The sequence below is a fragment of the Jaculus jaculus genome, chromosome 12, assembly GCF_020740685.1.
Source record: "Jaculus jaculus isolate mJacJac1 chromosome 12, mJacJac1.mat.Y.cur, whole genome shotgun sequence".
Classification (NCBI taxonomy): domain Eukaryota; kingdom Metazoa; phylum Chordata; class Mammalia; order Rodentia; family Dipodidae; genus Jaculus; species Jaculus jaculus.
The window spans coordinates 8,724,021-8,751,015 of record NC_059113.1 but is presented as its reverse complement, the minus strand read 5'-3'; the positions used below and the strand labels follow the sequence as shown (position 1 = coordinate 8,751,015).

General features: G+C 40.6%; 1 protein-coding gene across 1 annotated transcript in view; it reads left to right on the top strand.

Annotated features, from left to right (window-relative positions):
* Psd3 (pleckstrin and Sec7 domain containing 3) overlaps window positions 1–26,995 on the top strand; it is a 352,155-nt gene that overhangs the window by 102,615 nt on the left and 222,545 nt on the right. The window contains exon 4 of the mRNA XM_045131244.1: window positions 1,991–2,386. Within this exon, the coding sequence (XP_044987179.1) occupies window positions 1,991–2,386 (396 nt within the window). The remainder of the gene's footprint in view (window positions 1–1,990; window positions 2,387–26,995) is intronic.

The window sequence follows — 26,995 nt, the reverse complement described above, 5'->3', positions numbered from 1 at the left end:
AGAGGGAGGGAAGGAGGAGGAAGAGAGAGAGAGAGAGTATGAGGTGTGCCAGAGCCTCTTGACACTGCAAAGGAACTCCAAACAAGTGTGCTGTTTTGCATATCTAACTTTATGTATATATTGGAGAATTGGACCCGGGCTGACAGGCTTTGCAAACAAGGCCTTTAACCTTTGAGCCATCCCTTTCAAATCCAGGAATCCCTTTTTATTAAAGTAGCCTGGAGAAGTAAATTTGACATTCTATATTTTCTGGTCTTTGTTTACAATTCTGATATTCATACCAGTTTAGTGTAGATAAGTGGAAGACAGGTTCTTATATAAAGACACATATCAAAGTTGCTTTTGAGAGAAGTATGGAGATTTTTGAATTGTTTATTTTGTCATTGACTGTTAGAGGCTGGGTATAAAGGGCAGTATTAGGACCTCTGTCATGGACCTTACTGCTAAAGATAAATGTTGATCACATAAACACAGTTTAGGTACTGTGAAAGAAGAGAGACATCTTGGAAAGAACAATTTGAATATAAGGGAAGAGACTAATGCAGTTGGTGGCTTGGGCAAGGCTTTTCTGTGGAAATGCTAATTAAAGCTAAAACTGGAAGAATGAAGAAATTGGCCAGGCAGAAAATTGGGAAAGATATCTGCATAGGGTCTCTCCTTATTCTGAAGGGCAGTGGGATGTCTTTAAAAGCAGAAGCCCAGAAGAGTATCTTGCACATTTTGAATCCTTAATAATTGGCACACCTGAAATTTGGCTTCAGATTTTTCTCGCTCTTACCTGCTCTGACTACTGATCTAGCTTTCAAGTTATATGAATACTTATTTTTAATACTTGAAGAAAATTCTGCATTATTTATTTTTCACATTTATGTGCCATGATTAACAACCCGCCTCTGAATATTAACTTACAGGTTATTTTTTAGATTTGCATTTAGCCCTCTGTTGTCTTTTTTACTTCATTTATTCCATCAAGTTTTGACATGAATTCTTTGCAGTACTGCTTTGTGTCAGCAGAGGGCAAGCACTGGCTTCTGGTGCAGCCTTCCCCCAGGGCATTTGGTCTCCCTTGAATCAGAAAGTATCAATAGCAGATGAAAGTTTAGTGCGTTTTTTACTGAATGCGTACAATAGTATATTTATCTACTTCTGTTATAATTAAGAATATGGGGCTGATGAGATAACTTAGTCATTTGAAATACTTGCCATACAAGCATGAGGACTTGAGTAGAGATCCCCAATCCCCCCCCCCTCCGGGGGGGAGGTTCTGGGGTCTGGAGAGATGCCTCAGCCGTTAAAGGAACTTGTTTACAAAACCTGACATCCTGGCTTCGATTCTTCAGTAACAATGTAAAGCTATGTAGGCATAGTGGTCCGTGTGCACCGGCAAGAGGCACTAGAGTGTATGTGCTTCCACCCCTCGCCCCCTCACAAACGGAAAGGTAAAATATTTTTTAAAAGCTGTGCCCAGTAGAGCTATAATCCCAGAGCCAGAGTAGGTACAGGAGGGTCTCTGGGGCTCACTGGCTAGCAAGTCACCTGAATCAATGGGCTGTCATTTCAGTGAGAGGCCATGTCCCCAAACTTAAGGTGGTTAGGAGTTCAGGAATACACTTGATGTCAACCTCTGACTCCATGTATATGCTTGCATATGAGCATATATACATACAGACACAGAGAGGGAAAAATGAGAAGAATTTGTGGAACATAGCTGGTTAGAATGAGAATGTATTATTTTATTCAAACATCCACTAGACTAGATATAGGAAACCAGTTTAAAACCTTATTATTAAATTTCTTATAGGATAGTAGTTCATTTACATTAAGATTTTATCTAGATTTAAAATCTTTCTACATATGCTATGAAGTCATAAGTTTGGTGAATATGATTTACATCTATATGGAACTATCATTTATATATGTAGTGGAAGGGGAGAAAACATAAGGGAAAAATAACCTATCATTTAAATTCTCTATCATACTTCCTCTTCAGGATCCTTGAACAAGAGGAGCACTTTAAGGGAGCTGACGATGATACCCTTGGGCCTGGATACACAGAGGACTCCACTGATGTGTACAGCTCTCAGTTTGAAACCATTTTGGACAACACTTCTTTATACTACAGTGCAGAGTCCCTGGAGACACTATACTCAGAGCCTGACAGCTATTTTAGCTTTGAAATGCCCCTTACTCCAATGATCCAACAGCGCATCAAAGAAGGTGGTCAGTTCTTGGAGAGGACTTCTGTGGGAGGACATCAGGATGTCCTGAGTGTGTCAACAGATGGTGGAATAATAATGGGCTATTCCAGCGGAATCACCAATGGGCTGAATGATTCTGGCAACTCCATCTACACAAAAGATCCTCAAGAGATTGCTTTTTGGGGAAGGTACTGATCCCATTCTCATTAATATCAGGGTGGTGTTTTGGGAGTGTATTGTCTTTGGAAAATCTAAATGTGGAATATTTGGCCAGCTTCAGTGGCATAAGTACATGATATTAATAAATAGTAAGTTGAGATTTAAGAGAAAGGAAAGCACACCTTAGTGATTTGCCATATTGGCAAGCTGTGAGAACTCTAGTCTATTGTATTTTTTGAGTGATCATGTGAATGGGTCCTAGACAAATATTTGTGATAAGTTGACATTCACTTTGATGATGGGTCAGCACTGGTGTCAGTGACATACGTGGTGCTGAGAAAGAATGTTAGCCTGCTACTGGTAGTGGTTGGTGATGTGGGGCAGATTGTTTAATTAGCACAGAGATTCCTGGATTGTCAGTGGAGGGTGTCGAGTTAGCTGGCCACTGTTCTTTGGGTGCCCTTGTTCGCAGAGATGCTGTTCTGTGCTGCTGTGATGGAAGTAATGTTTTTCAGGGCTGTATTTATTTCTCTATTTTAGTATTTCTGTTCATCTTGTGGATAAAAACGAGAAATTACATTGCTTACATGCTCCATTCCCATCACTGAGGATTTGTCTATTTATGGATTATCTAACATTTTACCTCTTTTTGCTGGTCTTGTCGTCTCAGGTCATCTGCCTGTCATTTAGGTGCCTATTAATGGGCAGCGTACTGATCTTTCTAAGATTTATGAATGTAGTTTTGATGTGTTCTTTCTGTGTGTTGTGGAGATGGAGTTTAAATGAGGATCTACTATTTTGAAACTATGTGAAAATATCACCATTTTTTTTTAAGTCAGTGTTCATATTAAAAGTTTCCTTTAAAACTCACTTTGAACAGTCACCCTGAGGTTGCCATATTTTATAACCATTGTAGGGTTATCATACTTTGAGAAAAGTCCACAGTATCACATTGCAGCATTGTAGCTGTGTGCTTCCATGTGAAATGGGTGTGGATAGTGGTTGATTTGTTGGGTCATAATGAGATAGTGAAAACAGCACAAAGTCTCAAAATCACAAGATTTTTTGGTGTCTTACACCAGAACTCATTTGATTTTTGTTGTAGCAAAATAGCCATACTGACATACTGTGTGCCGTGTGGCCCTGGGAATTAAATGATTAATGTTTAAAGTGCCTAGAACAGAGTCTTGTAGATAAATCTATATTTAGATTTCCTGTATCTCATAGGGTATTATTTCTAAGAAGAAAGTGCCAATGAGAGGACGATGTCCCCAAGGCTGTGTCTCTGAGAGAAGATTGCCCCTTAAGAAATGGTGTTCCTGAAATGAACCAGTCTTGATACATGATCATGCCTGGTAGCATGGATCTTATATGCATCTCTGACTGGGGCATCCATGAGTGGGTAGCGGTAGTCCTTTTGATTCGTCATTATCACTGGGGGGCTGTAAATTGTAATAGCATGCTTTTTCAGAGAAGTATTCAGAAAAGGTCAATGCACTCCTAATTCAACTTTCTGAGGCAAATAAATGAAATACTGTGCATTACAGGCTGAAGTAGGTCAGGGGCTGAGGTGATTGGGCTGTGAAGTCATGACCCAGAAGCTATGGGAGGGAGGCCAGTGAAGGGTAGCATATGGAAGGATGGGGTGAAAGGGTGGTTCTTGAGTACCTAGGATAGGAACTAGTGATCGGCATTTAGCAGTGAGGGTGCTGGTGGATGGTGTGGACATGGTTCAGCATAGGGCTGGAGAGTACTGCAGAGGACCGGCAAGCCCCGAGAATGCTCCCGCTGGCCGCTTCCCAGCTCCAGGATTCCAAGTGTGCCACACCATGATTGGCTTTCACATGGGTGCTGGGGATTTGAGCTCAGGTCTTCATGTTTGCATGACAAGCACTCTCCCCACTGAGCGGTCTCTCCAGCAACGATCCTACGAAACTTTCTAGTTTTCTTTACGTTCTTGCACATTTTTTTTTTAACAGAAAGTTTTTAGTTTTTAATGAACTTGTAAACACAAAGCTCCCATTTCAAAATAAAACAAAATCCTAGATCATATAGATGTTTACAGTGATAACATTTATCTAGGCAACATACATAAATGTTCAGTTGTAAGATGTTAACTAAATTTGTGACAAATATGCTTTTCTTTAAATATCAAGAACATTATAGAGTTAATGCAGAGTCCTTAGAATAATCTAGTAGTCACTATGTTTTTCTTAATTCTTCACTTTAGACGCCGTTATTTCTAGCACAGGTAAGCAGGCAGTCTTTCACATGCTCTAACACTGGAATCTTTGGTTGCTACCACATCAGCTAGCTTGCAACAAAAGACAACCAATTAAAGAATGTTTTAAGTGAACAACTTGCAAACCCCAGGGATGGAACAACCCTAAGAAGACACAATTGTGAGCATTTACAACCACACAACTGTGGCTGAAGACTGTTCATGCCATTCTCTGAAATGAGATCTCAAAGCAGTATAGTTCAAATAAAATAGTTAACAAAAATTAGCATGTGCACAATTTCCCCACCAATCTGTGTGTCAACCATTTAGGTAACTTTTCCATTTGAAAAAATGCAGTAGAAAACCATGTTTCACTATCTCAGTTAATATTCACAATTACAGACGTTCTTGCACAGTTTTTATGCTTGGAGAAGTTTCAGTCCTAGAAGAATTGTGGTAGGAGTTGGGTTGAAGAAATATGACTTAGATGGCTTTGAAGGGTACTTAGATAACCTTACTTTACAAGCAAACAACCATGCCTTAGTTTGGAAGGACTTTGTGATGTGAGGCTATACCTTAGTTCAAATTGCCTAACTTCTATACTGGGTCATGTCCCTTTTCTATAGTACCTGGTCTTTCACATTATTTTTCTTTCTTCTGTTCTGCCTCTCTTCATGCCACACATCCATACATTCAGAAGTCTTAGTTGCTCTGTTTTCAGGAAACTTAGTTCTAAATATTGAGCTGGTTGTGTTTTTTGGTGGGGTGGGTGTATGTGTGTGTGTATTACTGAGTCTGAGGGAAAATTTACCAAGTCCTCTTTAATAAACATATCTATAAAAATTTAAAGCAATCAGCGAGTAGATTAGCCTTTTAGACCTCACTTTGCACTGGCATGCTCTCTGCAGGGGTGAGGAAGTAGACGGAGTTACGGAGCTGTTCAGAACCAGGTTGGTGGTGTGTAATCTTCAGCATAGTTGACTCCCTCAGCTAAGCAGACTACAAAGGTTGGGATTCAAGGAAAAAGATTTTTTTTTTCCAACTTCATAAGTACACATGATATACACAAAAGAAGAGTGATTGGCAAAGTTAGCACACAGGCCTCACATCCCATCTCTGCTCACTGGCTTTTCCTGTTTCCTTGATTACTGGGGGGCAGGGCTGACCCATTGACTAATGTGAACTCTGAGGAAGGCACAAAAGAGAGGACAAGACTGAATTTTCTCCTGATAGTGTTCCTTTGACATTTTGATGAAGAAATTAATCCAATCTCCATTGAAGTATTGGTTTTATTTTTATCATGTAAATTGTTAATAGCTGTTTGAAAATATGCTGATTAACTTTGGCTAGTTTCTAAATTCATGTTTATGTCTGATGTAACCTTGGCAAAACCTTAGGTTTTGCTTATTTTGTAATAGCATAATACTTAATAAACTGGGAGGGAAGAAAGCAGCTATTGTTCTCATTTTTCAGATGAGGAAACTGAGGTACAGAGAGATTAAACAACTTACTCAAGTTGGTAAGGTTCTAGAGTTCATGCTCTTGATCAGCTCTAGATGGTTTCAACCATGTGTAACAGTGATTAGTGATTTCACTGTTCTAGAATAGGAGCAAATATTGTGAACTAAACAAAAATGTAATTGCTGTGATGATACATAGATATATTTAAAACTCTTTCCAATTTCAAAATGTATCTTTACCTTGTCATTAAGAATTTTTCAATGGTGGTGTTAATGGTGATTTCTTTTGAGCACAGATTACACAGTTTGTTTTCTGTTTCAGTGCCTCTCAAAAAGGAGGAAAGTGGCCGGGCGTGGTGGCGCACGCCTTTAATCCCAGCACTCGGGAGGCAGAGGTAGGAGGATCGCCGTGAGTTCAAGGCCACCCTGAGACTACAGAGTTAATTCCAGGTCAGCCTGGACCAGAGTAAGACCCTACCTCGAAAAACCAAAAAAAAAAAAGGAGAAAAGTGGTTGTGAGAAGTGGTCAGGACACTATAGTACATTAACGAGTCTTCCTTTTTTCTCTTCGTCCTGCACTTAGCTATGCTTTGCTGGCCAGTAGGTGACAGCTGTTCCCAGCTATGCCTCTACCTAACTCAAAGAAGAAACTCCCCCAGATCTGTAACATTCTAGTATCTGGTTGGAAAGCCTATTTTTCCAGTACTTTTCATACTATATTTCTTTTAGAGAATTATAAACAGGAAAAGAAGCCTGTTGAAATCTTGGATTTAATCTGGGCTGGAATAGTTAAATTCTTCCAGGTGTTCCCATAGACTGCTAACATGGACCAGGGAGCTGCCTGTTGGCCAGGAAATAGCTCACTCTGCTGAGTAACACAATATTTTAATGAAGGAGCCAAGAGCAGCATCCCTCCCCGGTGGTCCAGCTCCAGAGCGCTCAGGCCCCCAGGAGGTCAGCGGTGCTGTGTGAAGTCCAGTCACATGGCTCCAAAATTAGAAAGGATAATTAGAGACTTACAGTTATACATGTTCCAATGGGTTCCTTTGTGTCTGGGTGCTTCTCTCTTGCCGGACTATCCGCTGATGATCACAACTCCAATCAGTAAGTTCTGACTTGAAAACTGCAAGTCACAAATGTTGTTGTCGCCAATAACCATGCTGAATATTGTCCATTTCTATTGATCTTGGACTTGAACAGAGGAAAAGAGAGAGTGCAAGTCCAGGAATATGGCAGCAACTTGTCTTCTGGATCTCAGAATTACAAGAAACTGCTTATTCTTATTTTTATTTCATTTTTTTTAAGTTTAGTAGATGTATTTGATATCTGAGCTTCTTAGATTTTTCTATCAGATATTGCTCAGGACAGGGGGAGTTCGGCAGAAGTGGTGAATTGCATCTGTGTGCAGCTGATATGCCTGAGGGAAGCACTTCAGTTTTCAGTCCACCCTGAATTTGGTATTTGTGGTTTTCTGTCTTCCTTTTGCCTCTGCTCTTATAGAATGCCAGTGTTCAGAACAGTCCATCTTCTTCTTCATTTTTTTTCCCTTAGTTTCTTTCTGCTTGGGGAGATAAAACTTGAAATAGAATGATAGAGAAATTAATTGAAGTGTGGTTTCAGAATAATTCCCAGCTTAAAACTTGAGAGGCATTTAAAAATATGTAAATATTAAGCTGTATCAAAATAATATGGTGATAGTTGAATTGGTGACAGAGTGAAGTATTTTGGATTTGGGAAAGTATCTGTAGAGATCGGGCTGCCAATGACACTTGACTGTTTTTTTTTTTTGTCATTATGGGGGAAGATGCTCTGCTAAGGCTGTGGCTTCACTGATCTTTCTTTCTTTCTGTTTATCTTTTACAGTTTAAAATTCGTTCTGTGAAAAATAAGGCTCTCAATTTTCTCTAACTGGTTTCCTAAAGTGTAGTGGTGAAGTTTGGTTTTGTACCACTGGGAGTTATTGCTCAGGGTAGGACCTCCTAGGGACTTCAGCCAGTCATACCTGATTTTGAATCCTATCTTACTTAAGTAACTGTGGGTACCTATATAAATCCTGGGGCTCTCCAAGTAGAAAATGGAATTAATCATACCTATTGCAAAGGGACAGATGAGATTAAGCAAGTGAAAAATATCCAAAAAAAAAAAAAAAAAAGAAACTTGCCACGTGTGATGACACACCTTTAATCCCAGTACTTGGGAGGGAGAGGTAGGAGGATCACTGTGTGTTCGAGGCCACCCTGAGACTACATAGTGAATTCCAGGTTAGCCTGGGCTAGAGTGAAACCCTACCTTGAAAAACCAAAGAAAAAAAAAAAAGTGGCCTAATAATGCTGGGTATATAGCAGGAGATAATTAACTGTGGGTACCAAAAAGAGTAGAAGTCACAAAGCTAAAATGCTGCTCCATCAGGCACACCAGCTGTCACCAGCCAGTCTTTTCAGCTGACTTCCGGAGAGATCATTTCCTATTAGAAGTTCCGTGCACTGTGGTGGAGTGCAATAAATACAGGAATTGCTGGCAGCGGGTTGTTTCATTTGTGGAAACTCCTTAACTCGTTATTGGTAAAATAGATATAACCTTCCAACCAATTCGAAGTTTGGCTATAAGAATTAGCTGAGGGCTGGAGAGATGGCTTAGCGGTTAAGCGCTTGCCTGTGAAGCCTAAGGACCCCGGTTTGAGGCTCGGTTCCCCAGGTCCCACATTAGCCAGATGCACAAGGGGGCGCACGCGTCTGGAGTTCATTTGCAGAGGCTGGAAGCCGTGGCGCGCCCATTCTCTCTCTCCCCCTCTATCTGTCTTTCTCTCTGTGTCTGTCGCTCTCAAATAAATAAATAAAAAATGAAAAAAAATTTAAAAAAAAAAGAATTAGCTGAGCTCTAGTTTATGCACATTCACTTAAATCTGATCATTGCTTTTGTAGTGGTCTGAATAATAAAATAAAAAGAGACAAGAAAAAAACCAGGTTAAAAAAGAAGAAAAGCACACAAAAATTTGGTCAGTGAATGATAGCTTAGTAGGGTTAAGTTAAACTGACTGAGATTTTTAAGGGTGGATAACTTATGAAATAAGAAACAGTCAAAAGGAGTTGTAGAAAGAAGCTGGGTTTGTAAGACCACAAAACACCTAGCAAGGTCAGCTTTAGGTTAATTTAAGGAGAATTAAGAATTAGCTATTAAAGAAGGACTGGTGGCCATTGAGGATTGAAGGTCACAGAAGACACAACATTGGAGTTAACACTGAGAAATTTACACTCTCTAAAGGTAAAGGGGTAGCTTGAAGATGGACTGTGATGTTACTCACAAATGCAACCTGGGTGCTTGTTCTGTAACTTTCTGTCTTTGTAGAAAATATGCCATGTAAGATCAGTTTCTCAGAAGATTTTCTGTTCTTGTTTCTCTTCCTTATGGTGGACTAATCCTCGGGAGCCCAGTGCTAGAGGCTGGATGCTGTGCTTGGTTTTTGTTACCTCGATGCCTTTCATAGCACACTGTGCTCCAGCAGTGGTCCATAGACCATCTTTGAGTAGTACAGCTACCCTATGCATTGGGTGCCTCATATATAAATTTATAAGTGATCTTGAATTTAAAGTAGATATTTCCAGAGTGATGTTGAAATTCCTTCCCAATTCTGATTTTCCTGAGATTCTGGAATCTTACCAGCCTAGGAAGACACTGGGACATTCATAGCTTCCCAGGTGATCCTCAAGTGTAGCCTAGGTTGTCAGCTTCTTGCTCCTATCAGGTTTGGTCTTCAGACTAGCTTCATAGATATCAGTTTGGGTCTTCTTAGAAGTATGTATTTCAGATCTTACCCCTTTGCATTATGGTAAATTCCCACAGGATTCATAAACACTGTAAAGTTTTAGAAGCACTTATGAGGCTCCAATTAGAGGCAGAATATAAAGCTGAGCAGGAGACAGTCCCTGTTCGCGGTGGGCCTGTTCAGAGTAGCTGCTTGTGGTAAGAAATGCTTCCTGACTGAGCTGAGGTTTGGGCTTTGAATCTACAAAGGACTTCTAGTGTCTAAGATGGGACTCTTCATTGCGCTTCTCTACTGCAATGCAAGTGTTGGTTCGGATCCTAAGTGTTCTCCAGAGTCTGTCTTGAAGGCAGGTTTTCAGCCTGCAGTGCTGTAGGGAGGCAGAGGTTGGGCCTAGTTGCAGGGAGTGAAGTCATGGGTAGAACCTGCCCTTGAAGGGAATATTAGGACTCAAGTCCTTCTTCTCTCTGCTTCCCAGCTGTTGTGAGCTGAGCAGTGTTGTTTAGGCTCATGTACCCTGTCATGCCATGGTGCCCTGCCTGGCACAGTCCTAAAACTCTCGAGCCTGGTGACTATGAGCTGAATCTGCAAGTCAAAGTAAATGTTTCTTGTTTTAAAATTGTCTAGTTCAGGCCTTTTGTCAGTAATAAAAGCTGACTAGTAGTGAAGTGAAGGGGATCTGAAGTTCACATTTAGTAAATTCTCTTTCTTAGTCTCAAACTCTTTTTTTTTTTTTTTTTTTTTTTTTTGAGGTAGGGTCGCTGTCTAGCTTAGGCTGACCTGGAATTCACTATGGAGTCTCAGGGTGGCCTTGAACTCACAGTGATCCTCCTACCTCTGCCTCCAGAGTGCTGGGATTAAAGGCGTGCTCAAACTCTTTATCTGAGAGAAGGGATAACAAGATACCAGTACTTCCTGAGTTCTCAATAAACATTGTTATCACTCCCAATAATAATAGTACTTGGATTATTATCTGTGAAATGTCTTCAGAGTTACCTGGTATGAGATGGATTTAAGATACTGTACATAGGTAATAATAATTACAAGACCCTTAGATGGCTTGAGGCGAGGCAATATAATGATAGTTTTTTATTTATTATCTTTGCAATTATTCTATTTAGTAACCTCACCTCAACACAAAATGACTTTTTTTTTTGCCAAGAGTAATATTATAGTGTGTAGTATAAAGAAAAGAAGAGGTGTTAGTGTTAATTATATTGTGAAACAAAGTAATAAAATTTTATTATTTATACTTTGTATTAATTTAACAACTATTTTAGGGGCTATCATTAAACTTTATTTTAGCACAGGTCTGTCTTAGTAGAGGACCTCTCTGGTCTTGGTTTGGGGGCTCAGGGAGCCTTTGGTATAGCAGCTGGAATATGCTGGACGTGTGGTTTTATTGAGCAGCTGCTCTGTACTAGAGAGCCTCCAGAGGGAGACCAGCAGCGGCCCAGCGTCGGCACAGACAGGCAGAGCCAGGCTGAAAGGCTGCCAGGGGAGTTTCCTGCACCTTGGATAGAATGGAGACTCTTCTAGAAGTGTTGCTTTTTGAGGTGGGCTTGGAAGGGGGAGGTGGGTATGTGTAAACAGTTGTCAGGGTATGGGGCAGGGCAGTTTTTCAAAAAGAACACCAAACTATGGCAGAATCAGTAGCAGTCTGCTTTGATTTGGGTAATTTGGAGTTAGGAATTAAGGTTATTAAGCTGTTTGCTTATTGCTTTGTTAATCTTCCATTCTGAGCAGGTTCAGCCTCACTCAAAAATGCAGCCACTATGCAGCTGACCCTTTCGAACTTTGGGAACATTTTAGACATTCCAACAGATGCATAAAATAATAAACAGGTGTCAGCTCCCTTTTCACTTAGGAGAGAAAACATTACAGACGATTTACAAACTCTAGCGATCATCTCTGGTCCCATCCCTCTTTCCCTCTGCAGGTCAGGGTAAGTGTGGTCTGTCTGTTGATGCCTGCCATTCCTGTGTAGACAAGTGGCTGTGGACATGAGTTCGAGTCCTAGCCTGTGGTTTTAAACGGTACAGAAATGCTTTCCCCTGTTTGCTTTTGTGTCTTTTTTCCTTTGCTCAACATTTAAAACTTTCTCCTTTAAAATCCCTAGTTTAGGGCTGGAGAGATGGCGTAGCGGTTAAGCGCTTGCCTGTGAAGCCTAAGGACCCCGGTTCGAGGCTCGGTTCCCCAGGTCCCACGTTAGCCAGATGCACAAGGGGGCGCACGCGTCTGGAGTTCGTTTGCAGAGGCTGGAAGCCCTGGCGCGCCCATTCTCTCTCTCTGCCTCTATCTGTCTTTCTCTCTGTGTCTGTCGCTCTCAAATAAATAAATAAAAATTTAAAAAAATCCCTAGTTTATCAGCTTGTTACAGAGAATTCACTATGAATATATTATAACTTAACATTTCCATTTTCCTTATTTATGAACATTTTGGGTTGTGACTACAATTTTTTGCTATCTCAAGCAGTATAACAGTGTACACATATTCTGAGAGTTCCACAAAGGTAGGTATATATTTAGTAATAAAATTGATGTGTGTTAAGTGTAATCATTTTCTGGTACCTGAGCATTCTTGAAAGGGCATATTATACTTTCTTTGAGTGTATATAATCTTATGCACTGCTTTTTTTGGTAACTTTTGGTTCTTTTTCCTCTTGATCCATGCCATTCTTGTACCCAAACAAATACAGCAAGAGTCAAAGGGGAAGTATGGCAAAGGAAATCCTGCTTTCAGCCAGGTTCTGTCTCTTTAGGGGCACTGATGGAGACTCTGCAATCTATTAGTTGGGTCTGGCGGCTGTGCCTGTATTAGATCGCCCAGTTCCTCTGGCTGGGGTTCTCTCTTAGATGCATCTGTGGCAATTGTTGCCTGACTCTGACAGCTGTGAGTGAGCTTGCCACTTCTGTTTGTCTGAAGCAGGATTTGAATGACAGTACAATAAATATTATCACAAGACCAAATGCAGAAAACCAGAAACAAAAAATCGGAGAGAAAATGGAAAAGTACAAATCATCAAAGTGTGCATTTAACATGACTAAACTTGGTATCATAGGAATCAACTAAATGTATTTTGCGGCTGTTTCAGATACATTTTATAGGATGAGAATGTATGTGTACTGAAAATTCTATTCTTTAACTTACTACTTCTAAAACCTTAGTACTCTTAAAGAAAAACAATGTTGGCGTATCTTTCTTACTTTCTTCTTTTTTCCTTCTTTCTTTTTTTGAGTGGCATTGAGCAAATGTCTTCTTTTTCCCCTCTTAAATGGTGACCAATCTGATTGTGCCATTTCTGTCTGCCGTCTGCTCTCTGGTTTTTGAAGAGTTAAATGGGATGTTTGTGAGGTCATGTGTGACTTCACTGGGTCTGGACTTTTGAAGCAGGTCTGTTGGAGGGAAGCTGCCTGTCCAGAGGGGAGGCTGGGAAGAAGGGGCAGGGCTCCTTCAACTGCTTTCAAGTTCTTATCCCAAAACCCCTGAGGGAAACAGTGGCATTCTGGGAGAATGTCACTGCTGAGTCCTTGTGGAGCAGCTCGTGTTCGCCACAGAAGCATCTCCCGAAGTACATTAAAAGAGCCCTTGCCGAGGGGCAAAGTTTGCTGAGCAGATGGAATGGGAAAATGCTCATTGTACTGCTGACAGATCTGTGGACAGACAGTTTGCTGATGGAGGTAACTGGTATTTGTTGGATTGTCTTTGTCTGGTCTTAGACTATATTATGTATAAATGTAGTTACAGAAAAGTCTCCGGATTTGAGAACATTTCATTTCAAATGAAATGCATTTTAGGGAAGGCTTAGGGACAAACTGTATGTGTGTGTGTGTGTGTGTGTGTGTGTGTGTGTATGTGTGTGTGTGTATACACACACATACACACATAATGTTGCAAATATGGTAGACAGGACTGGAAAGAGTGTACTTCAGGGTGTGCAGTGCTTGGGGAAGGTGAGCTAGTCTCCCTTCATGGAGCTGTGCTGTTCTTAACCACTGTTTGGTGCTCTTAGGCTCTGTAGACACTTTTAGGACCTCTGTACAGTTTGAATTCATCAGCAGGGTACCAAATAACTAGAGTTTGGTCTTTCAGTGGGATACATTCTGACTGCTGCACAAGGCTAACATTTCACTGTGTGACTGCTCTGAAGGGAAACATTGCTTCACTCCTAGGACTCTGCTAGGACTGAAAGATGATTTATCTTAGAATTCAAGATTAGGCTTGCAGCTTCAAAAGCTTAACCACTTATCAAATGAAAAAAGTATATTTTACCCCAAAGAAGTGAGGGAATTTTAGCTCCACAGTTAATCTGTGGGAAGATGGTCTCTATCTGTTTTCATATTGAGTAGGCACAGAAAAATGCTGGGCACAGGTGAGGTCAGCAGTGTTAAAGAATGGCATGTGGTTGAACCTGGCCCATTGATACTGACCCTGTCCTCAAGGTGCTTGGGATGAGAGGCCTTCACTCACTCCCAAGGCTCAGCTACAGCCCCTTATACAGCAGGCATGTCTCTGTGAGTATCATTGGCATCTCTTGACTTGAATATAGATTTTGGGTTCTTATTCTAGTACTTGATAATGCCATGTGTTTTGCTGGCCCATCAGTATATATTTTCGGCTTTCTCTTTGAGGATATTTGGTTTCATAGATTTTATTAATAACATAGAGAATACTTAAGAAAGGGCACCAAATCTGTTTTTTGAGATCTGTGTACAGTGGTTAGTAGAGATAGGCTCATAGCTTTAAGTGTTTCCCCTATGTCATAAAGTTTAGCTACTTGAAGCTATATATTTTTTAAAAAGTTAAAAAAACTATTTATTTATTTATTTATTTATTTATTTATTTATTTATTTGACAGAGAAAAAGGGGGGGGCAGGAAGAGAGTCTGGGCATACCTCCATCCACTGCAAACGAACTTTAGGTGCATGCGCCCCCTTGTGCATCTGGCTAACGTGGGTCTTGGGGAATCAAACCTGGGTCCTTTGGCTTTGCAGGCAAATGCCTTAACAGCTAAGCTGTCCCTCCAGCCCAGAAGGTATATTTTTTAAACATGTGGAGTAAGGATGCAAATAGTACCTAACATGTGAGATTGTTGCTGTGAGGACTTTTAATTGAAGTGTGGTGTGTGGAAGCCTTTCATGGTCTCTGCACTAGGGTCGCTCAGTGCTCAGTGCACTTAAAGGTGTGGCTCCTTGTGGCAGGGATTGGAGAGGACTTGTTTAGAGAACTCGGCTGCGGATGTGCTCTTGCTGTCGAGTGTCGGGGCTTCTTTCTGGGTCAGCTCTGGATCGGTTCTGGGTAGCTAGCCCCTCTTGTCCCCATCCCTAGTCAGTCACCTCTTCAGGGTGGCCTTCTGTGCAAGGAGGGCCAGAAAAGGAAACCAGTGACAGTCCATCAATATTTTGTCACAATTTGTCTGGCTTGTGTCCTGTTAGTGGCACATTGTCTTTCAGCTTTGGATTTGGAGAATAACACTGTATGCTCAGAGACCTAAGAGGTTGCTTGGGGGCCACATATGGTTTTTGTAAGAATGTGGGATGCTGGGTTCTGTTCCTGTGTTCTTTCTTTAGGTCCTGTCCCCTTTGCCATGCAGTGGCAGCTGTTTTTATAGGCTTATCTGTAGCTGCAGCTTTGCCCTTTAGATCTTGATACTCCAGAAATTGGTAGCTGTGCAACTGCTTTTTTTCATTTTTTTTTTTTGGTCTATTACTGTGGATAATAGTATGTTTTCTTTTATTCAGATTAAATGGAATATGAGTACCTAGCAAACAGTAGTAAACACATTTTTACTCCTCCAAAAATTGCTCTACTTCTCCTGTTACAGTCAAGGGAAAGCTTCATATAAAACTTTGTAAATAAGTCTCTTACCCTGTAGTGTTTTATAACACTCTCATGTCTAGACAGTGTTTCTGAAACTTTTGCTTTCTTGAGCCAGATATGGTGGCATGTGCCTGTAACTGGAGAGGTTAAGTCAAGAGGATTAGGAACTCAAGGCCAGCTTCAGCTACACAGTGGGTTTCAGGCCTGTCTGAAGTGCAAGAAACCCTGTCTCTAAAACGAAATTGTTACTAGTTTACATAATTGTCAGTTTTTGTTTTACCTTCATAACAATACAGTGCATGATATAATCTTTGTAGATGATAAATGGAATTTTAATCAGTTTTATAAAATAGTATGAAAACAATATTTTGCTAGTGGTAAAAATTCAGATTGAAGTTCCTTTGGTCCCACTTGGCTTCCCACAGGAACCTCCATTGGCAGTATCCAGTGTTATCATCACAAGGCGAAGTCTGTGCATTTCTTGGAACTTTATTTGAAAGTACCTTGCTGGTATAAAAATACAAACGTGTTATGGAAAGTTCTGTCAGATCTGCCAGCTCCCAGCACAGCCCAGTCCCTCCCTTCAGTTCCACAGGGTTTGGAATGCTTGGGAGCGCCCTTGAAAAGCAACTGCCTGCACAGCTGGGTTGTGTCCCCCAGAGCCTCATGTACTTGACAGGTCCAGCTCTGCCCACTGGTGTAGGTCATTTGATCAGCTCCCAGTTCCTGGAAGATAGTCAGGGGTCAGCCTGCTCTGGAAAGTCTTCAGTCCTGAAGTTCTGGGTTCCAGCAGGGACAGCAGTCATTGTTTAACAGGCTTGAGGGTGTGGTTCCATCAGCCCTGGTCCACTGTTAGGTTTGGCTTCTTGTCATCAACAACTTTGGGTGGGGAGAGTGTAGAAGAAGTTACACTGAACATGGGGTCACAGGATTGGCTCAGCTTCCAGACATGCTGTTTACCAGCTGTGGTCTAAGCCAAGATGCCTTTGGTCCTCAATTTCTTAATTGCAAAAAATGGAACAATTATAAGAAGGAAATAAAATATTGCATGCAAAAGTGCCAGATAGTGTAGAGTGCTTTGTGGGTTTGTTGGCTTTAGTTCATAGGACAGTGGCTTATTGCCCTTGTCTGGCTTACATAGCCTTTGAAGAAAGAACAAATGTAATTGTCTGGTGTCCTTACATGCTGTCTCACTTCTTTGTGGAGGGCTTTTGTCCCATCTACACTTAAATGTTAATAAAAATGCTCAGGAACCTGTTCTCAGAAGATACAACAATGCAGTGTAAGATGTGTACCCAGAATATTCTCAACCTTTTTTGTTGAGGTCCTGGTTATTTTTACTTACTTATTTATGAGAGAGAGAATTGGTGCTTTAGGGTCTTCAGCCACTGAAAATGAACCCCAGATGTGTGTGCCACCTTGTGCATCTGGCTTAAATGGGTCCTGGGGTCTTGAACTTGGGTCCTTTGGCTTTGCAGACAAGCGCCTTGACGACTAAGCCATCTCTTCAGCCGAAGGTCCTGGTTTTCATTAGGAGAAGCCCTGAGAAATTAAATGGTCCCTGTTTTGCTAGTGATTATAAGGCCTGGGAAGTAACTTTTTTTACTTTTTCATCTCTCAGTTCCACATTTGCAAATGGCACAACCACAAGTCCTATTGTGTGTGGGGGTGGTGGCGGTAATGCTGACTATCTTATCTTCAATACCTTCCCTTGCTATATTTATCATTTTATAAGACAATTATGCATCCCCCCTTTAAAAAACTTAGCATAGCTAAATAATAATTTAGGATAACAAGTGAGCATTGGACAAAACATCAAGCAAGGATGATATTCAATTCTGAGATTTAAATATCTTAAGTGTAACAAAAACCTTTTATGAATGTCAGGGTGTTAAGGGTAAATTTCTTGTTACCATGCCTATAGCCCACTGGTCTTGCTTGATATTGCTTTGCTGCTGTCACTCAGGGATGTTCATCTTTGATCTGGGCTTTATAGTCTCTCCATTGCTATGGGAGCTCCTGAAGAGAGACAGAATGTGTGTGGAGAGAGGGGGGTGTCATGGCACCTGGTAGCTGAAATGTGCCATGTGAGGAAAGGAAGAGTGAACAATCTTAGTCTGAGACCGTGTTTCCTTGAAGCCTTTTGCAAGTCTATGTGGAAATGTTTGCATTACTGTGGTTCCTGTTCCCAGACCTGGTTAACCATCTTGCTTGTTTTTCTTTTTAAATTCAAGCTTTATATCTAAATCTTGTTGAATAGAACACATGCATCATGTATGAACAATTCAGTCTAGCTTTTCTAGAACATGACTACATTTCTACATGATAGAAAAATAGGGAAAATGTATCTCTTTCATTATTTTATCTCTAAAATGTGAGAATAAAAAAACAAGATAAGAGCTGGGTGTGGTTGCACATGCCTTTAATCCCTGCACTCGGGAGGCAGAGGTAGGAGGATCTCTGTGAGTTCAAGGCCACGCTGAGAGGGCAGAGTGAATTCCAGGTCAGCCTGGGCTAGAGTGAGACCCTACCTTGAAAAAAAAAATCAAACCAAAACAAATAAACAAACCAACAAAACAAAAACAAGGTAAGGATATGAGCTTGCTAACCATAAGGCTCTTATAGAGCTGTAGCTGTGGGAGACACAGTCACTGGACCTTGTGTGTCTAGAGAGATCTTAAAGGGACTCTCCAGATTAATCAAGTTTTAGAGGCCCATAGAAAATGTCCTATATTCACCTAAATAGTTACAGAAACCACCTGACACAGATTTCTGTGTGCTTGACTAAGCAGCCCAAATGTACCAGCATCAGTTATTGGATTTATATTTGTTGTAAATACTATTCTTTTTTAATACTTTACTTATTTATTTATTTGAGAGAAAGAGGCATAAATAAATTTATTTATTATTTGAGAGAAAAAGAGAGAATGGGTGCGCCAAGGCCTTTAACCAGTGTAAACGAACTCCAGACACATGCACCCCCTTGTGCATCTGGCTTATGTGGGTCCTGGGGAATCAAACTGGAGTCCTTAATTTTTGCAGGCAAACACTTTAACTGCTAAGCCATTTCAACAGCCCCTTTTCTTTGCAACATATATGGACATTGTGTTAATAAGTATTAGGCACTTATTATTCAATCTATTTATCTTGAACACAAATTTTAACCAGTAGCTCAATATTTACTTAAATGATAAATAGATTGGAGGAAGTAGACTCTAAGGAGTTATTTGATACATTTTTGAGCCTTTTGACCTTGGAAAACTGGTGTGTTCTGTCTTCTGCTATGAGTTTGAATTAAATATTGACTGACATCACTGACAGAATTATATAGCTGAGCATTTTGTCTTCAAAATGAGAAACCTTCAAAGTATTGACCTGTAATACAGCCAAAAATGCCAGTCTGCACATGTTTATACAGCAGTAAAGTGCCTAGGCCTTAATCAATGTGTGGCCTGTGGGTCACGTGCTTCTGTGAGTCTGCCCAAACTCAGGGTGAGTCCATTGGCCATTCTGGGACTCTTCCAGTGGTCCACAACATGAGTGTTCACAATCTTGTCTTGTGAAAGTAACATGTTTTTATAAAGAGAAAAGTGTTAATAACAAAATTTTGATTTAGGCACTTACCACTACATACAAATTTTAAAAAAAGAAAAAAAGAAATGATTTTTGTATGGTGCTGAATTCCATTTTATGAAAACATCTGAGTTCTGCATGATGTTCCTGTCCATCAGCTGGGCTACATATGCACTGGGTGTGTCCGTAGGGATTGGGTGACCAGTGGCTCTCTCGGTACAGCTCTAATGCTGTGCTCTGAAACACAGTAGTCTGCCTTTGACATTGTCTCTGTGTGTCATGCTGACAAATGTTCTACCCCCTGCTTTCCTTCCTATGCCTTTCTTGTCTTGTTTTCCGAGTTGTCCACCTTGGCATAGGCCCCTTTCCTGAACTCTTGCTGATTTTTCCTGCTATCATTTCTCCAGTCCATCTAGTTTGAGTTGCTCTGCTGTGTCATCCTTTACACAGCCAAGTCCGCTGTCACTCTGAAGATCCTAGAGATCCTCTCCAGGCTCTGTGGAAGGTGGCCATCTGTAGCAGCTTGTGCTGGTTGTGGGAAGGGCATTGTTCTGGGAGGCAGGAAGGAGGCTCTGGCCATGGCTCCGCTTCTGTCATGTCAGTATCTGAGTTCTAAACTATTGCTTTCTGAAGCTTTCATATACTAGATTGATGAAATGATTTAAGTAGTATAGTCGATTGTGTGAAGTAGTATTTAGCTCCTTAAATTAGCTTTTTGTGACCAAGTTGGCTCTAATTTACAGAACTAGCTGAAAAAACAGAGTTGCAGTGGAACACACTACACATTAACCATTCTGCTAGCAGTTTGCCCAGCCCTTAGGATGCCTAGAGGTCGGAGGGAGAAGCACCTTTTATTCTTGCAGTGATGTTCAGGCTGTCTGTGCTAGGGGACTTCTGTTTGTCTTTCATGGAAGCAGCATTTACTGATGACCTTACTTCAATATGAGTTGACTATTAGGAAATGCTACCTTGCACCCATTCTTGAGAGGAGAGCACAGGGTGGGGAAGGTTGTAGACTTTGTCTCATTGCTGAGGGTGACTGACTGATGGCTGTGTCTTCAGCCCTATTCTGAGAGTCCTTGTTCTCCTGTGGAAGCAGAAGTCTGAGTCAGAGCAGGTGTACTTACCAGGATGTTGGAGGCTAAATACCATGATAATTCTCTTGGTATTCTTAAGTTACCTAAGCAGGCCCTCTGTTTAGGGGAAAAAAAAAAAAAAAAAAAAAAAAGCTTTTTCTCCCTTTAGAATTGAAGAAGACCACATAGGGTTGGCACTATGAAGCAAGGGTTTTCTTCTATTTCAAGTTAGCACTGTGGTTAGGGCATGCCACCCATTTCCAAGGTCTCATCTTTAAAATGATATTATTGCAAGGCTAGGTAGCACTTAAGGTGATTGTTGAGCCAGCCATGAGCGTATGATTTCCTCTTCCTTAGTAAGACTAAGAGAGGAGAGGCAGGAAAAGAAAGGAAAAAGTAGGTTGCAGTCTGCTTATGCATTCTCTGAAGCCTGTCACCTTTCTAAAGGAATGGACTACATTTCAGTGTTTGGACAGCATGAATTCCATGCTACCACAGAATGTTTTAATGTTGAGTATCCTTTTTGGTCAGCATACTGATTTTGACATTTATTTACCAAAGTGTCAGCAGTCTGCAGCTCTGCACTGAGCATAATCACCCAGAAACATTTGTGGTTCTCAGCCCGACTTCCCTGTCTTAGCAGAAATTTTGAATCATCTGTACCTTCGCAAGGAAGAGATTCCCTCTCGAGCTGTGGAGACCTTTCTCCCAATCTCCTTTCTGTTTATTTCTGCTTCAATTGAGTTTCAAGGACATTCATCGTCCCATGACCTATGTTAATGCGCCTGTTGGTCTTTACCCTGAAGGGTCTGCTTAGCACTTGGGCCTTGACATGAAGGTTAGCAGAGAACATTAATATCTTTCCAGGGAATGATTTGGGTTTTGATGTTTAGATAGTGACAGTACCAATCACAACAGTTGTATTTCTGTTTGTAAGGTTCAGCATGTATTACATTACTGAATGAGGGTATTTCTGGTCTTGAGGGAATCTGAAAATCCCTCTTCCTTTCCTTTTTCTCATTCTACAAGGCAACTTATTCTTGGACAACCTTTTTTTTAAAAAAATAAAGACTAGAGTAAATGGATTCAATATTAATGGATATTATTACAAATCCATTTAATTATTTGTGCTGTTAATCAGCAGAAATTCAAAGTGTGTGTATGTGTGTATAGAACCCGTGGATAGAACTCAGGGACCTGCCTGGGTTAGGCACGCACTATATCCCCAGCAGGATTTCATTTATCAAGCTTATTTTCTTCACAACAGTAGTTTCCTTATATGCCTGTGTTAAATTCTTATTGGCTTTGATGAGCTGTTGATACATTGCACTTTTACTTGACCTAGTCATGAGACCTGGGGATCTTTACCTCTGGGCACCCAGGAGGGAGAAGAGGAATCCATTTGCCCGTCCTCTCACCTGTGTGTGGCATAATCTAACAGGGTGTTGATATGGTTCCCAGGAACCCTCACTTTGGAAGTGTGTATCTGCCAAACCTTTTGATGGACCCTAGTGTGATGACTGAGGAGTGGAGCGCACTGCCGCCCTGCCTCTGTCATTAAATCAAGAAACACCAACGGGATATATCAGTGGGATGGTGCCGCTGCAGAGGCTCAGGGGATGCTGTCTACTCCAAGAGATTGTAGGGTTTCTCCAGCTTGCTACTGATGTCTCTGTTCCTTCAGAATACATTTACACTTGAAACTTCATTTAATTAAGATTTTTTGAAAATATGGACCAGTTTGTGAACTTATGACATGCCTTAAGCCACTCATGACTGTACATTCCTAGATTTGAGTGCAAAGCCTTTCCCACTAGCTGAATGAACTGGTCATTGTAACTAGCTTTGTATGGATCAGTTGTTTCAGATCCCAACCCTGAAATGACATCATTTTCCTTATGTCCAAAGTAACTGCTATACAGACAAGCTTATTCTAGAATTTGACTATACTGTTTTTTTCCTGATTAAAATCTTCTGAAGCAAAGCATTGCTGCAGTGAGCAGATTCCCTTATAAGTTACTGAGTTTGTACTTCAAAGTTTTCTGGTAATCCTGTTTTTCCCAGTGAAAGCAGTCCATCCTATTTCAGGAGAAGTAGGAGTTGTGGTTGAAATTGCAAATAAGCCCAGTATTTTCATTTTTCCAGCTTCAGAGTGCTCTTAGTGGAAGTGATTCAATTTCAATGTGGTTTGTGTTGAAGGACATTGAAAAGAAATACTATAAATATGTTAGATAAGAGGAAGTTTACATTAGCCAAGATAAAGTACACTTTATGTTGTTTACACTTAAAGCCTTAAACTGAAGAGAGGAAAGGCATAAGGTCCTTTAGAATCAATAAAGTTTCCCATTGTTATGAAAATTTTTACTCAAATCGATGATATGTGTGCTACCCCACATTAATTACTTCAAATGAACTAGAACACTGAAAAGATTACCTTGTAGAAAATTTTATCCTCCTTGTATCCCCTGAGAATTCTAAAAGAGATGGGGAACCCCTTATTTTCTTTCAGTGATATCATCATATTGAAGAATTAAGAGACCTCCTGTGTTTTCCCCCAAGGAACATATGGTGCTTAGATAATTATGGATAGTTTATATGAGTTTAAGAGTATTAATGGAAGTCTTCACACTGTTGGAATCTTGTCAACCTAACTTCTTATAGGAACAGACTATGTATCAGGTAGAATTTTTACAGGGTTTTAAATATTTGCCTTCATAGCCTAAGGTTACTGTTTCTTGGCAGTATTGCCTCAGGTAAAAATCCTTTCATCCCCTGTAATATAGTGACAGTAATACCTGTTTCCCAAAGGCGTGAGGGTCAATCTAGATAATGCTTAGGAAGTGCTTTACACTGTGCTTAGATCTAGTAAGTGCAACAGTAAATTCCCCCATCACCATCATTTGAGTACACTTTCATTTTTATATAACTGTCCCATAACCACAAAGCTCAGAGTAGCAGGAAAGGACAGAACTGCATGCTCATTCATTTTCCACTTCTCCTCTGTAGTTAGTACCTTTCTAGGTCTTCGGGGGCTGGGGTTTATAGAAGAGGAATGAAATCATATCTTTGAGCTCTTTTTAGAAGAGGAGAAAACACTACAGCATACATAGTTTCTGGAGTATCTTTTAAGGACAGATTTTTTAAATAGCTCTAATGCTTTTTGTAATGTGAAAGTAGTGGAAAACTAGAGAAAAATAATGTTGATCCTCTGGCTCAGGTTATTAAATATGGTGATTCTAATTCCTCCTGCTGCAACTTGTCTCTCTAGAACAGTGCTTGTTAATAAATCCCTGTGGCCCTTATGGTGGCTTTGTTTATTAATAGCTGTACCAGACACACCATCTTCTTGAGTAGTACATTGTGGAGGAACAACATAAAAACAAAATGTTTCCTTATAAAAACTAGAGTAAAACTTTTATAAGTCTGTGCTCAAGAAAAATATGCCTGATTCTACATGTTCTGGCTAAGGGGGAATTGAAGGGAAAACATCTGTTACTTAACATCTAGTTAGGAGACTTCATTCAGTTATTGTACACATACATTGCTTGATAACTGAGTTTTACTTTAGTATTAGGGTTCATTTTAAAGAAAAGATTGTGTTATGTTGTCCAAAATTGGCCCCCAACTTAAGGATATCTTATGCCTTAACTTCCAGAGTAGCTGTGAATATGCATTTATGCCACCACACCCAGATTCTTCTCTAATTTAAATCTATTTAAATTAAAAACTTTTTTTCAGAGAGTGTTCCTTGAATAAATATTGATAAAATCAGTAAATTAGTAAAGGTATAGAATTGTTTTTCAGATAGAATCTCATTATGTAGCCCAGTTTGGCTTTAATTTAAGATCAGGTTTGCAGTACTACTGTTATGCCTGGCTAAAACTATATAATTTTTTGAGAATTAGTTTTAAAAATTTTGAAAGGAAAATAACCTGATCATTTGAGAGAACCAGCCCCACTAAGCAACAGATGTAAATATTTTTATGTCAAACTAATCTATCTCTGTCTATACATATTTCTTTATGAGTAGCCTCTGTAAGATGGAAGTGTTTATATAATGGAACATAAGCTTTGGAAGAGTATGGTTGGGAGCTGTGTTGCATTTGTGGAGATTCACATAATGGTGCTGTATAAAGTACCCATGGTTTTAATCCAGGCTGCAGTAGTGTGAGCTCCTTATCTGTGCTTTGATATTGGCTAGCTGGTGTGAGCCTTAGCACGGACTCTCAAGTCTCACTCTGCATCTGGCAGCAGTCACTGGGTACTCCTTCCTTCTGCATATTCTAAGATACTACAAATACTAATGAACATAGCAGCAGGGTGGTGGTCTTATAGGATTGTTGGCCTTAGAAACAGTAGAACATTCTTTTACTGTCTTCCTGCTATAACTGGTGGGTAGAGTTTCTCTCAGCCTTCTTTACTTATGTCTTTAGTAGTGTGGAGTATGCCATTTAGAAACAGAAGTTTTAATTAACCACAGGGCGGGATCAGAGACTCTTGCAAGTCCACACATCTAAATTTGTTACCTTCTATTCTCAGTAGGTCATAGTTTCTCCCTTAGGTGATGTGGTTCCGTATAGGAAATGTATCTCGCTCTTCTGAAGCTTCTAGAGGTGGTTCATTCTGACAAGCAGTGGATGAGGGTCTCTCTAAACACTGAGAATTCTGACTCTCTTTATCATAGCTGAGTCACCCTGGCATGACTGGGTAATAATAGCTGGGTACAATCCAGAAGAGCTCACCTACTCTGGCAGCTTTCCTGTTACCCAGTTCAAACAATGCCTGCACTTCCTGTCTACTATACAGAGAGCCCTTCTCCTACAAGTAATAACCTTTGTGGTGTTTGGTTTTAAAACACACTGTGTGTGTGTATTAAATGCACTCATGTGCAGCACACTTCTAGATAAGCAGGAACTCCTCGATTTATCAGCTTGTTAAAAGCTGAACAGCTTTATCAGAAGCTTGAATGGGGAGTTCTGAACTCAATGGGTCACCCTAGCATTCCCAGGGTGCTGTTACATGTCCTGACTGAGAATACACATAGTTCTCTGTGGTCGTGCTGTGTGAACAAGCATGCATGTAGTGTGTGCACTAGCAGGCTTTGACAAGTATAGCAGTCTGCCAACTCAGCCACGTAATTAGCGCAGCTACTGCCTAAGTGCCTCAGGCATTTCTCACTGCTGGCCACAGGTTTACCAGGAAGTTTGGGTTGTAAACTGATTTCCACCCAACAGAAATCATTTTTATCTTTTCATTTTGCTTTTTATCCTCTACTTAGGTTCTTGTTTTGGACTTCTAAAACAGAGCATAGTATTCTAATGACCTTAGCTATTGTAGCAGATTATAGTAGAATTTTAGAAGTGGAGGGGCATTTATTTGGTCACTACTCACACAGCACATATGAATGTTCTGAGGCACAAGAAATGAGGATCCTCACTCAAAATCATACAGAAAATGAAATGAACAAAATCTCAGCTCTCTTCATATGTATCTTACTCTTCCAGAAGATCAGGAGGTCATTGCCACGCAGTCCCCCATCTGGCCACTGTGTGAATCTGCCGCAACACACTGGCACTACACACCTCTTCCAGAAAGGCGCCACAGCAGATTTTAGGCATAAAATCAGACTGTCTAGACATACATCAGAGTCCTCTCCCACTGCTGAGATGTCTGTCATTTTCCCTGTCTGTCTGCTGAAACAATCCATAGGATTCTGGTGATGATTTAATATGTATAAAAGTCACATGCAGGATAAGGAGTATTGAGAGTGCTTAAAACATGTAGAGTATTTGTTTGGTCTGAATAGTTTGAATAGCAGTAGAGGAAATTTAATAGAGTCCTTTATGGATCCCATTGAAATGTTTGGGTTAGCCTGAGTACAATTAGAGTTCATTTGAGGGTACAGAATATACATCTGTCTAGCTATCCATCCAACCACTGGTCCGTCCATCTATCCATCTTTCATGTCAACCTTCGTAGGTTCTCTTGGGGAGGGCGGTTATGTGCCATCATGTCTTGTTGAGGTGTTTCAGTCCTCTACCCCGAACAACCGCTGAGAGGGGTTGAGAGCGTCACGTGCTAAGAATGAGGTGGTGGGCTCTTCTGTCTTATTTGTGATCACATTCCTTTGAAATATAGCAGAGTAATTTTGTTCAGTCACCAAGGACAAATGGGTTGGCAGTGGGATCCTTAAAGTCCAATAGAATAACTACTTTCTACGAAGCACGAGCCAATATTTTGCTCCCCCATGTAATAATGTAAATTATTATGTGCAGCTACAGCATGTGGGAGGAGAGAAAAGTTTTAGTGGAATGATGGCACTGCATTGTCTGTCTCTGTGAATGATGTGGGAGAGATAACCACAAAGTGTTACCATATAAATACCACGTCAGTCAGTCCACTGCCATTGGCTGTGTGGGAGGTGGGGAAGGTACAGTGTGAATGGGGATTGTGTCATCACTCTGTCATGGGAGAGCTACTGCCAAGCTCAAGTCTTGCCTTGTGTGATGAGTAAGGCCCTTGGAAGATAAGCTTGTCTGCACTTACATTCAGTGTTGAGCTGACTTTTGGTGTGTAAGTGGTAAGGAGTGTGTTCCAAGATTATTGCTCCATGGAACCATCTCAGGAAACTACGTGTCTTTACATGGGTGAGTAAACCTTGTTTGCATTTCAGAATTATTCCTTCTGAAATAGGCCTCTTTGGCTGGGCAGAACCTGTTACTCCCCT